General features: G+C 40.6%; 1 protein-coding gene across 2 annotated transcripts; it reads right to left on the bottom strand.

Moving 5' to 3' along the window:
* Nucleotides 1-2,082: 2,082 nt before the first annotated feature.
* On the bottom strand, nucleotides 2,083-7,118 carry slc3a2a (solute carrier family 3 member 2a). 2 transcript variants are annotated; one of them, XM_026161792.2, is made up of 10 exons: nucleotides 6,928-7,118; nucleotides 5,664-5,867; nucleotides 5,397-5,581; nucleotides 4,433-4,606; nucleotides 4,181-4,275; nucleotides 3,851-3,987; nucleotides 3,438-3,547; nucleotides 3,044-3,327; nucleotides 2,737-2,956; nucleotides 2,083-2,639 (listed from the first exon to the last, which is right to left on the bottom strand). In XM_026161792.2, the coding sequence occupies exons 2-10, from the start codon at nucleotides 5,858-5,860 to the stop codon at nucleotides 2,500-2,502; spliced, it is 1,542 nt and encodes a 513-aa protein (XP_026017577.2). In that variant the 5' UTR covers nucleotides 5,861-5,867; nucleotides 6,928-7,118; the 3' UTR covers nucleotides 2,083-2,499. The 2 variants fall into 2 exon arrangements, with proteins under 2 accessions (XP_026017577.2, XP_080156049.1); XM_080299923.1 differs by lacking the exon at nucleotides 6,928-7,118 and adding an exon at nucleotides 6,290-6,353.
* Nucleotides 7,119-13,386: the final 6,268 nt, after the last annotated feature.

Below are 13,386 nucleotides of genomic sequence, written 5' to 3'. Positions count from 1 at the left end.
ACATTTTTATCAAAAGAGTGGGCTTAAAGCAGTGTTTTTAAATGAGAAATTGACACGTTTTATGGCATTGTATTACAAAGCAAGGCTTCTCCATTCATAAAGCACACTTTTCATGCTTTTCAGTATATCAAAGAAAGCCAGACTGCCAGTGTGTGCAGTTAGCCTGCATCATTTTGAGCTTTTCAAATGTGGATTTTGTACCAAGCACAGCATTTTGACAGTCCCAAAGATAAATGCAAAACATGATTGAACATCAAAAACTAGACTTTTCCCCCCCCCTCTGAATCTTAAAATAGCTTCAGTAACTATCTGAAGGATCAAAATTACGTACATACAATGGATTATGATGATTCTAACTAAGATAAAAGTGATATTTATAGGACGATTTTAAGAATATGAAAGTGATTGTTGTTTTTCAGATGGATCATTACAGAATCAACATTGTTTTGGTGTTAAATTAGTTACGAGCAAAACCCCTTATGGAGAAATATTCGAGTAGAAGAAAACGTCAACGGCTCAAGTTTGCTGCTCAAACTATAGCACGGAGGTATAATCGGCAATATAGAGCTATGCATTCATTTAAGTGCTGGACTAAAAGCGCCACCACTTTAAGGTCATTTTGATTCATTTGTACTAATTTAAAGTTTTTAATTTACTCCATTGTGGAGACAAATGTTGCAGTCTTTACCCACCTCACATATCATACAGTCACAGTTACTGGTTATTCAACAAAATATGTTAATGCAACAAAATGAAACAGACATGAATATGTATTGTATAGTATTAATTCAATTAAATGTTAACTAGAGTAAAATATATATTCAAACAAAAAGATGTTTGTATTAATAAGATAGTAATATAATGTATGAAATTGTAGAACATCATTGTACTCATACATTAACTACATGTCGGGATATAAATTGGTATCATTGGTATAAAAGCTCTGAGCTACATCGCTGCCATTTATCAGCAACATATTCACAGATGTGCATATATATAAGTGTACATGAGTACAGTGCTTAGTAGTAATAGTAGCTGTTTTTATGTGCTATTGTGTTGGCTGATGAAATCCTCTTTATAATTAATTCTTGTATTTCAATTTTTAAAAAACCTACATTTTCTATTTGGGAGGTTTCAGGACTGACATCAGATCGTACACTGCAGAGTTAAGGGATTAATTATAGCTGTTATATATTTTTATATACAAGTAACAAGAAAACGTGGTTTTAAAAAAAGGCAAACGATGAATGTCAGTGTAAATGGCGAAACCACAGACTGTTGTTGAAGATCAATAAATTAAATGGGTAACAAATATATAAATATTACATATTCTTCCTAATCAGACAGGTCAATGCTTAAACTTGATATTTGGTCGGGCAAAAAAAAGAAAAGAAAAAGTTCATCCCATTGAAGCCGTCTAAACATGAGCCTCGTGAATTTGGAATTACAGTCTCTAGCGAAATAACTTAAATGTTCCTTTAAAAAAAAAAGTCACTTATAACTTTTTTCCCCTCTAAACTTACATGAGACTTCATAAGTTTATAACTGTGGGGCACGTACAGACAGTAGACATTTGTAACCAACTACTCATTTGTCTAGCTGATTTTATCAATCGCTGATTCATTTATCAGGAAGATAATGGCTCATAAAGCCACTTTATTTAGAAGATGAATTTCAAAGCCCATCGTGAAACATGCTGTACTAGGAACTCTTTGTTGCTGAATTTCTGCCAGTTATTTCATCTGCCTGCCACATGTGAAGCTGTGTGTACTGTAATGTAGAGGATTTTGTCCATAGTTACTTTAAGAGAGCCATGGACAGGTGTGTGACCCCTTTAGTGAGACTCCTAGGTGTGTCTGCTGCGTCTATAAAAACCCATCTCAAGGCGTTGATAAAATAAACACTTCCTCCGTTCACATCTGTGACACACTTTCACACATACACACCTGTAATGCAGTGAAAACAATGAACGTCTCATTTGATATTATCTCCTGCATAAACACCGTCAACATCTTATGTGATATTATCAGCGTAAACACAACTCTTAAAGGCGCCTTGCAGACAAACACAAAAACACGAATATGCGGTTGAGCAGAACGCCGTTTATTCTTTTCACTTGACAGACTCGAACATCATGCATCCAAACTTTACTTCTTTTTCCTGTGCGAGTTACAAAAACTCTCCCCCAAAAATTCATAAAGTCACTAAAAAGGAAAATGTAAGATTTCTAAAAACCATAAACAGCACAACCTTTAAGAAAAATGCTCAAAGAACCAGGAATGGAATGTCTTTCACACATTTGAACAATGTAGTGTTATTGCACTAGCTAATGTTTTAAACATTTTTAAACTGCATGTTTCATTTAACCCACTAAATTTATGTTCTGTCAGACTGAAATGTATCTACTTAATGCAGTTTTAATCCATAAGAATGTATTCAGAAACTGCATTAAGAGCAACACTAATCAGTATGCAGCTTTCCTATCCTTTGGCGCCATCTTTAGCCCGTGTAGGGGAACTGCAGAAGCAGTGCTTGTCCGGCGTTGAGCTTGAGGTCTTTCAGGTTTACAGTCGAGTCCACCTCAAAGTCTTGGTCAGTTGACAGCTTCACCTTGGCCGTTTCTGGTAGCTCTACCCCCTCTGCACAAACAAAGGTCGTCAAGTTTAAAATAAATAGCAGCGTTAATAGATATTGCTAGATATCGTCAGTAGACATGTCCGTTGAACTGTAACTTGCCTGTGGGTTCCAGATTTAATTTCAGCTCCTCGAGACCATCTCCCCAGTTTACAGCTGTTATGTATCTCTCGCTCTGATCCCACACACGAAGGAAAGAGAGAGACTTGGCAGAGCTGTAGAGACCATAGTAGTCGCCGTGCAGGAGGGAGCGCTCTTTGCCTCGCAGGTCACTGAGGGATCTGAACCACTTCCTTATTTCAGCGTATTCAGTATGGTTAGACTGTAAATGAAATTCAAGAAAATGCTTTACTGCACTTAAAGCAAACAAACGCTTGATCAGTGACAGACTGAACACACCCACACTTACCTTAGCACCGTCAGTTTCTTCCTTCTCTACATTCCAAACCATCTTCGGAGCTTCTCTGGTCTGGTTTGCTTTGTTGCTCATCTGATTTGCCTGAAGGCCAATTTCATCTCCGTAGGTAAACACAGGGGTTCCAGGCAAGGTGAAGAGCAGAAGCTGGTAGAGACGAATTAGGCCCCAAGTCGTTGCCCGTTTAGACAGATGGTCCTTCTGAGCAGCACCGAGACCCCAGCCTATTTTTCTCTGCTCAGAGTGGAGGGTCTTCAGGACCTCAATGCGCTCTTTACCTGCGGATATTCAGGTACCATAATCATCTACAATGCACCTTTTTGACATTTACTTAGGATTATTGTCACTGATAATAATAATCACTACTATGCAAACAGTAGCAGCCTACCTTCCGTGTTTCTACTGAGCAGGTCAGACAAGATTAGATCGACACCAGAGACATTGACTAGCTGAGACACCTCATTAGCTGAAATATTGTTGACCACACCCATCAGAGCCCTAAAGAAAAGAGAACAGGATCAGGTCAGTCTAGAACTTGTACTTGTTATACATCTTGAAACACTTCCTTGAATGTTGATGGGACTATTTTTCATGTCCATGTTCTCTCAGAACAAAGTATCCTGTACCTGATATTTTACTGATGCTTTTAAAATGACTTTTCCAGGACAGATAAGCCCTACAACTTTGTTATCTGTGTGGATAATAGCTAAAGTTAAGAATCTAAAATAAAATACCCCGTTTAGTGGTCAACATTGTTTACTTGTGCTGAATCAAAGGTCAGAACATAGCAGCCACACAAACCTCTTCTTGGTGTCATCAGTGCCATTTCCCTGGACCGCCATCCGCAGTTTGGCCCATTCAGGACTGATGGAGGCAATGCCAAGGTCAGATATCTTGATGCCATCAACACCCTTACTCAGCCAGAACTCAGCTGCAGTCTGGAAGAGAACAGATTCAAATTAACTACAGTGGCAGCAAGACCCGAATCTACACCACAGTATATAATGTCCAATTTAATCATCTGTCCATGGGGCAAAAAGTCAAAAATGTGCCATTTGTTTATCACATGTAAAGATAGTGATGTTGCTTAATATGCCTTCTTACTGCAAATAATTAAATCTGTGTGCTTACCTTGACTTTTTCCATTATTTCTGTAAGGTCTGTTTTATCAAACCACACAGGATTTCCTTTGTAGTTTGGAGTCAGGTCAAGCACCACAGAAATGCCTGAAAGAAACAGCAATGTTTGCTCACATCTGGCCCTCAAGAGTACAGAATCCAGCAATAAATAGAAACCACTCTTAATGAAAGAACAGAGCACCAGTTACTCTTTTAGTGTGAACGATTTAGCAAGTAACTGATCTGAAATCAGACAATTACGTACCCTTTTTGTGGGCCGCCTTCAACAAGCTGTCGAGATCTTCAGCTTTTCCAAGCTCTGCACTAATTTCTTGAAGGTTCAGACCAGTCATCTGGTCGGCCTGGACAGTATGAAGAGGTCCGATTACCAGGCTTTTCACCTTTAGCTGGTTAATGTCATCCAACTTTTCTTCAACACCTGAAAGAAAAAATAAGAAGAAAAAAAAAAGGTAGTAAATAAAATGCTGGGTCAGTGTAAATTTCACATAAGGCAGAAAAACGAGGGTGTGAGCAGGTTAGGGACAAAGGACAGACAGCTTTAGACACATGTTGATAGTTCAGACTGTAGCACCGCAGTGCTTGCAAGACTATGTGAAGGATCCCAGCCACTCCCTCTGCTGCCCATGTGAAGCCTGAGCACAAGGGTGGCTTTGATAAAGAGAACAAAACTGAGTCACATGGAGTTTTTGGAATTCCACCCAAAGCCTGTTAAAACCAAGTGCTCCCCACCAGTTCACTTTATGAACAGTAGTAAGCACTGTTCTTCCTTCCCGATTTTAAAAGCCTGCAGTAAACATTTTTTTTGGTATGTACAGATCACGACATCTTGATATATTCCAGAGCTGCTCAACTTGGCCATATCTGAATAGAGATATGAAACAGATGACGTGTTCATTTTTTCTTCTTCTTTTAAATGGTCTTAAGACCTTTAGTCAGACTTTGGCAGTCTAGTCAGCAATTTGATATCTAGACAGCTGACACAGGCCACAGAGAACTAATGAAAGCCAAGAGACTGTCACAAGACGTTATCCATGCAAGTCAGAGCATGTTACCCAACTCAAGATTGGGGCACTTTAAGTGCAACCTCCAACTCTCATTTTGGGAATAAACATGGCAGCGCAATAAAAAAAAAAATTTTTTTTTTTTTTTTTAACTTGCAAGAATAAAACCACTTGATCAGCTTGATAAGCTCTCCACAAATAGTCTACCTTTCAATCCTCTAGAGAACGCTTCAAGGTCAGTGATCTGGTAGACAGGCCCTTCATTCCACCAGTTCATCTCAGGAATAGCCTTGCAGCGAGGAGCCTGGACTATGATTACAATGGCTCCAGCAAGCATACCAATCCAGCCCAACCAAAAGAGGACGAGAAGAACCCAGCGGGTCCTCACCCATCTGTGGAAGAAAATAATAATGTAAAAATGTCCACTTATTTTAACGCCCACAGAGGAAGACAGCTCTTAGCTGCAGCTCTTACCCTGGAGTGCCAGCAACCTTCATCAGCTCCTCTTTGGACAGCCCGGTGAAGGTAACCTCATCATCGGGAACTTTCAGCTTGACGCTGCCGTTTTTCTCCCCGCCTGGAGCCTGACCGTCCCCCGTCATGGGCTGCTTCTCTGGGTCGAGCTCGTTGAGCTCCACTTCTTTCATGTCGAGCTCTGTGTCTTTATTCATGGTTTAACTGGAGGTGGAGCACAAAGGAAAATTATGAATTAATAACTGTATCTGCAAAAGCACTCTCATTGGCTAACACCCAAGAGCTAAATAAAAACAAGACCACCAAAAGGAGTAGAGTTTTTGTTTTTTTTAAGGCAGCACCGGCCAAGTCTCATCCCCTCGCCTTTTGTCCACCCTTATGTAACACATCCCCCCTACACAGGACATACAGGCAACGACTAGATTCATTAAGGTAACCCAGTTTTTATGTAGGAATTAAACAGGAGTGGCGGTGCGGTTCCCTACTTAAATAGACACAAGCTCTTGTTTGTTTTTCCTTACAAAGCGCTCATTAAAAACTACAAACAAACAAACTAGTTCATGTCAGTCACACTTCAAAACCCACTCAAAACGCTAGCAACAAAAATATCAGCTGTAAAAAAATACATTCAAATAAACGGAAGACCCATTCTTGAGATGCTCATATGTTCCACCGGTGTCTGATGAAACAATTACTACTTCTTACGTTAAGCAGTCAGCCTCGAGTTACGGAAATACTGCAGCTACCCTTCATAATAAGAGCATAACAATAGCAAGCATAGACTTATTAAGAAAACGATTTAAACAAATGTCACGAGTAAACGATAGTGAACATTTGTTAGTTAAAAAACAAACAAAAAAAACCCAACAAGTAGCTCTCTGACAGTCTAATATAACATAATACACACATGGCTTTAAGATTAAAGGGGTGTAAAGCGGAAATTTAGTAGTTGACCGGTTTGTTCCAGTTCGCTTCAACAGTCATTAAATAAAACCTCTTCAAACAAGTACACCGTAAATGTCTATGAAACTTTCACCGAACACAAGTTAAAATCGACCCGGTAGCAATAACAACTCCAAAAGCTGTGTGATATCGTATAATTCCATCTTCCTTTAAGATGATGAAATCAAACCCATCCCTAGCGTCATGTGCTCCTACACGAGGCAGTCTCTCCGGCTGTGAGCTGAACACTACTCCCGCCGATAACACGGCAGGTCTGAAGTTACAGAGTGGCAGAAAAGTTGATGAAGTAAATCAAAATTACCTGTAAAATACAATGTATAGTCCCGGTTTGGCTTTTAGTTTACAGCCGATTACTCCTTGTTCTCTACTAAGCGCGTAGAGAGGATCAGAGCGCGTATTTGTACCCGCCCGTTTCTCCGCCTACTGGGGGAGCCGGTAATCCCTCCCTCTCTCTCCCTCCCCCTCCTTCGCTTGCTGTCTCTCTTTCTTCCAAGAAAAAACCTAAGAAACAAACTAATAAACAAACTGAACTCCATGCTCCAAACTAAGAAAACTTTGTTCTGTTCCTTCATAATGGTGTAAATGAAGCGCTCTACAAAATGCTGTTCACTTATCAGTTATTATACAAACTGAAGATAATCCAGTTTGCTTCACAGGCAAGATGATTGGTAATGTGATTATCTTCTTCTGATCAGTGGAGATTGCCACTCTGTGTTTCACTGATCTAATTTCACGCCTGAGGGCCTTTCTGTCGCCTTCTTGTTTTTGTTTTACCATATAGACCTTGTTTGCAGTGTTTAAGTGTAAACAGCTGACCACTTAGTCTCCTGTGATCACGCTGACTCTACAGTACCAAAACAACAAAATCAGCAAAATCCCATTTGAGTTGAATTGTACTTGCAATGCTTCTCCTGGGAGCTGAGCAACAGATTAAAACTGAGCATCTTTTCTCTGTAAAGGTATAAAATATGTTGTTGGAGCCTGGTTGAAAATGTCAGGTTCGTGCTGCCGTGACTTTATTTTCTGTGTCGATTCTGGGTTAAAGCTGGTCACACTCATGGCGATGACAGATTATTTCATGCCAGGTCTAACAATGTATATCTCTGTTGGAGACAATATTTGGGCGCAGCCAATCTAAAAACTAACATCCTCCTGTCCCAGATGGAGCTCTAAATCTTTCTCCAGCTGTTGTTGACCTTCATCGAGTTACAGTAAGAGAAGTTACAAACAAACCCTACAGAATTTACTTCCTAGAAGTAACAGTAGACTTCTAGGAAGAGAGTATGTGTGTGGGGGCATGTTTTTCACCCTAATTGTCCAGTTTGCTGTACACTGATGTGATTTATTATGACATACAAATTAGACAGAATGAAGGCAGAATGCTTGGATTTATAGTTGCCGTAAATGTTTGCATAAATGAATCATACTCGTGTGTGTTTCATGTAGTGCAATAGTGCAAACTTTGATTTTACACTTTGCAATTCTCCCTCTGCTCTTACAGTGTAACTATAACAAAGAACCTTGCTGGCTGTCTGTGAGATAGATGTGTTATCTGTGTCTTCTCAGGCTGCTTGTTGCTCTCTACTCCTCCATGTCTGCACAGTGTTTTTGCCCTTTACACGACCCTGGTGCTGTTTCTTTCTGTCTCTGCTAAGCAGGTTCAAGTAAACAACTTGCAGTGACAGGTAACTGCAGAAACAGTTAGTAACATGTTCATGTAACTGAACCCCTGCATGTGTATGCTTGTTCCGTGCTTGTTGCCTTCACAGATGTGACATGTTACGGCACTTAATTTCAAACTTTTTTTTATCTGACTACTTAATCAGTTTTTTTTGTAGTGATACGTCCAGTATAGTCCACTGACTCCAACAGCTCGGGCTTTCAGAGTCCTGTGACGTTACTGCAATCCTTACTAGTATTTATGTACACCTGGCTAGTTTTGGGTTGGGACCCCCTTTTGGGTTCAGAGCTGCATTAATTCTATGCAATATAGATTCAGCAAGGCGCTACAAACTTTCCTCAGAGATTTTGCTCAATATCAACATGATAGCATCACTCAGTTGCTGCAGATTTGTCAGCTGCACGTGCATGATACGTTTCTCTTTCCACCACATCCAAAAGGAGCTCTGTTGGATTTAGATTTGGTGACTGTGGAGATCATTTGAGTTCAGTGAACTCTGTGTCCTGTTCAAGAGGCCACTTTGGAATATATACAGTCAGACAAAAGATAAACTAGAGTGGTGACTATCTGTTGGCAAGCGGAAAGCCTTTATGATCGGCATTAAAAAGTAGATCGAATATGAGTGAAAACATAAAGAAAGATATACAGAAGATTTTTGTGTTATAGATCAGGCCATGATCTTCTTATATGCCATATTTGTGTTCAGGGACTATTTTATGTCTTCCAGAAACAGTGTGGTGCCTGTTTATTTAATTTTCAGACTTCACCACTGGTACATGTTCTTCTCCATGTGGATATGCCTCGGTCAAACCTTAACCAGTGGTAGGGAGGGGTGTCTAATTTAGGATGTGTGACATTAAATCTATTTATACTCTGCTGTTATTCAGCTTAGTCATTGTGCCAGGCTTTTGCTACCTGATGTCGCTAATTTTAAAACCTTTCTAAATGTCTTCTGCTGACTATTTAAATATGCCCAAGAATAAAATCTAACTTTATAACCAGTGTTTGGCAGCTGCATATCTACATGACGCACTCATGCTCACTTCTCCTATTTCATCAAAGTCAAACACACGCCATCTGTTTCTGTTTTTATCTCGGCCTGTTGATCATGTGTGCGTAAGTGGCAGAGTCAGGTTGTAACAGAGCTGCTGAGCATTGGCTGATGTGGACACACTGTGCTTTCCAGCTGGGAAGTATTGAGGATACAAGGAAAAGTTGCGGAATATGCTCTGTTTTTCTGTAAAATCAGCAGAACATGTGGGGAAAACTGGGAGGAGGAGTGAGTAGATCAGGAAACAGGAGACTGGAGGAGGGAGGAGAACTAGGAATGAGGGGAAAGAGCAGACAGGCAGAGAGAGGGCAGGGATGTGTAAACATGTTTTTGAGCTGAGGGTGAGGAATATATTGGAACAAAAATTTGGAGCGGAGCACAGCTCGGGGTATTAATGGAAGCAAAGCCTAGAGCGACAGAGTTAGTGTCAGTTAGTGTTAGTTAGTGTCCTTTTCACACATGTTGTCTCAGCCCTGTGAGGTTTTCAGTTCTGCTTAAACAGAGTTTACAGGATAAATTGGTCAAAACCTAAGCAGCGTCTGAATCCTCGGAAAACCGAATCAATCCCAACTTGGCAATAAAACAAGAACGAAAGAACATTAGCCATCATCACAACAAGTTCACAGAGGACACGGAGGGACTGATTCACTCCTAGACTTGTCTTCTTTGTTTATGCCTTTGGCAGAGGAGGAGGGGATGTTCTGCTGGAGTCTATAAGCCAGCACACAGACCCCCACAGCATAATAACAGAGAGGAAAGAGGGCCAAAGTTGCTGCATAGTTTGTTTTTTCAGTGGAGGGGGGAAGAACACAGGGATTACTGTACAGTACCTGTGGTTCAAGGTCACAGTTCACATTACCATAGTAACTGATTGTGTAACAAGATCAAAGTAGGGCAAATTAGGAGCTGATTAGAAGCACTATGTGAAAACTTCTTGCTTAGATTTTTAAAGTTTAGATTAGTGTCAGTCAGTCAGGGCTCGAGTGACCATCTCACTGAATGCAGTCATTCATGCACACACACATATATGGCTACACCAAGAATCGTCTGATCCCCGTGAGAGAGTTTATTTAGTAAGACAGCATGTGCTTGGGAGGAGAGGGAAAAAAAGGAAAATAATCAGCAGTTCAGACCAGTTCAGACCAGTCTGGCCGAGAGCTTACGCTTTCATCTCATTGTTTCAAGTTCCCTGCAGTGAGCTCTCGCATTCAAAGTTCACACCGAACGAATGAAGTTCGGGGAAATGCTGCTTTAATCTCATCTAAAAAGTGCAAAGGTGTATTCACAGATTGATTTGTTCACCTCTTCAACAAACATGAGCATGTTTGTCTTTTGGATCTACAGCCAACAGAACACGCGCGGCTACATTTTGTGTCCTGGATAGAGGGGAAAGGAAGAATCCACCAATGTGCTGCACTGGTGATACAGAGAATGACTTACAGAGCGAAACATACAATTAATCAGACTGCACGTGGACTTTGAGCCATATTGTTTAACGTTAGCGCTCTCAGTTATGCAACTAATATATTGTCCCTCAGCGGGGATATCTGATCTTGCCGACTGTACATTTCGTAACTTTTCTGCTTGTACGCTCTCTCTTCTTCTGATTGTTTTTCTGCCCATTAAGCAGCGCCTCCTGCTTCTTCCTCTGACAATGAGAATGAATGACCTAGTTTCCTCTCACAGACAAAGAGTAGCCTGTTCGGTTTGGAAAGCCTCCCTCTCTTTAATTTTGCATGAATGGAGATAATTAGTCAGTTCTCCTTAAAAATGCACCATTAAGAAAAAAAAATATATATAAACGATCGAATATAATACACCTCACACAGATGCGGGACACACTGCTGAAATCACAGAGCACACAATACTGTAACATACACACGACTTCTGCTTTTAAGCTCTGTGAAAAATATACTTGACATATTTAAAAGAATTCCTTCCTTTGTATTCCCATCACCTTCTCTGCCATTACAGCATTTTTCTGCCCGGTTCTCTAAACCCTCTCCCCTCTGTTGAGCCCCTCTCTATATAACTAACCACCTCCTCTTGTCAGCAGGAAACAGTGGTTGCAAATTATGTAAGAAGGCCCCCTTTCTGTGATAAGAATGCAAAACAGCTGAGCCATGTGAAGAGCTTTGCGACAGCTTCTCCTGTGTGAGCAGAGTGGCGCAGCGGAAGCGTGCTGGGCCCATAACCCAGAGGTCGATGGATCGAAACCATCCTCTGCTATTTTTACTCGTTCCACCCAAACAGAGATTAGACATCCTGCACTCCGCACGGACGATCTGATATCCTCGTGTTGGCGTTGTTCCCACATCATCATAATAAATGTTGTTCCAAGTTCAACATTGCAAGTGACCAATCACCTTCTTGTGACGTCACTCTTCTGCGACTTCGAAATACCCACCTTAAAACAAATTTTCTTCCCCCTAGCATATTTATATTGTTGTTTCTGAATACTGTTCTTGTATTTGTTTATCTATGCATACAATTCTTTTGTAAGTACAACACCATTATTGTAGTACTGTTTAATTCCATTTGTATTGTACTGATGTTTAATTAAAGGTTTAAAAAAAAATATTTTTTTTTTCTTCACTTGTGCCCGCCTCTGTCTGTCAATCCAGCGCTCCGCTTCACTTGCGAGAAACCGCCGCCTGTCCGCCGAATTTGTAGTCCTTTTAGGATACGTTTCAAACGGTAATTCAATTCAATTCAATTTTATTTATATAGCGCCAAATCACAACAAAAGTCGCCTCAAGGCGCTTCATAGGTACAGAGAAAAACCCAACAATCATATGACCCCCTATGAGCAAGCACTTTGGCGACAGTGGGAAGGAAAAACTCCCTTTTAACAGGAAGAAACCTCCGGCAGAACCAGGCTCAGGGAGGGGCGGGGCCATCTGCTGCGACCGGTTGGGGTGAGAGAAGGAAGACAGGATAAAAGACATGCTGTGGAAGAGAGACAGAGGTTAATAACAGATATGATTCAATGCAGAGAGGTCTATTAACACATAGTGAGTGAGAAAGGTGACTGGAAAGGAAAAACTCAATGCATCATGGGAATCCCCCGGCAGCCTACGTCTATTGCAGCATAACTAAGGGAGGATTCAGGGTCACCTGCTCCAGCCCTAACTATATGCATTATACATATGTTCCTCACTTGGCTTGCTGTTTGTTTGCTAGTGATACGCTACTTGACGACAGCATTAGCTAACCAGTGTTCTCTAGACCAGCGTTCCCCAACTTTTTTGGTGTTTCGTGGCCCGGGGGTTGGGTCAGGCAAAATTGCAGGGACACCGTGTAATTGTTGTCCCTGGGAGACTGTGTAATTAAAACATTAACACGATGGCCCAGGACAAATTTGTAAATTTCTGGATTACTGTTAATCTCCATGAAATCAAGAACTCATGTCCAGTTTCACAGCTATGGACCAGTTAATTATGTTTCCAGGTGATATTTTGATTCACACAGCCATTAGTCTAGGCCTTTTAGTTCAAATTCTATTCACTTATGTTTGTAAAATGATCAGGGAAGCTACTGCAATTTTGCCTGACAACATTTTTATGACAGCTATATTCACCTGTACATTTATTATATATTATAATACATTGACACGCAATTCTCTGGAGAACACTGGTTCGCAAGTAGCCTATCACTAGCAAACAAACAGCTATCAATTTCAGCCATTTCAAGGAAAATATATGTATAATGCTTACTGTTTATTAAAGAAAAGTGTCTTGAGTGGAATTCAAATTGCTGGATCGGCGGACAAAAGGCGGTTTCTCGAACAACATTTGTTTTTGAAGGCGGGTATTTTTCGAAGTCGCAAAAGTATGACGTCACAAGAAGGTGATTGGTCACTTGTAATGTGGACCCTGGAAAAACATTAATTATGATGATGTGGGAACAACGCCAACACGAGGATATCAGATCGTCCAGAATGGACATGCAGGTGATCTATATGGACCTGAATATGACATTGCAGCATGACTACAGCCTGCTGAGCTGAGTTTCTTAGTCTGTCATTT

Source organism: Astatotilapia calliptera, chromosome 3 (genome assembly GCF_964374335.1).
Source record: "Astatotilapia calliptera chromosome 3, fAstCal68.1, whole genome shotgun sequence".
NCBI lineage: Eukaryota > Metazoa > Chordata > Actinopteri > Cichliformes > Cichlidae > Astatotilapia > Astatotilapia calliptera.
The sequence above is the reverse complement of the archived record's forward strand: the minus strand, read 5'-3'. Positions and strand labels throughout refer to the sequence as shown.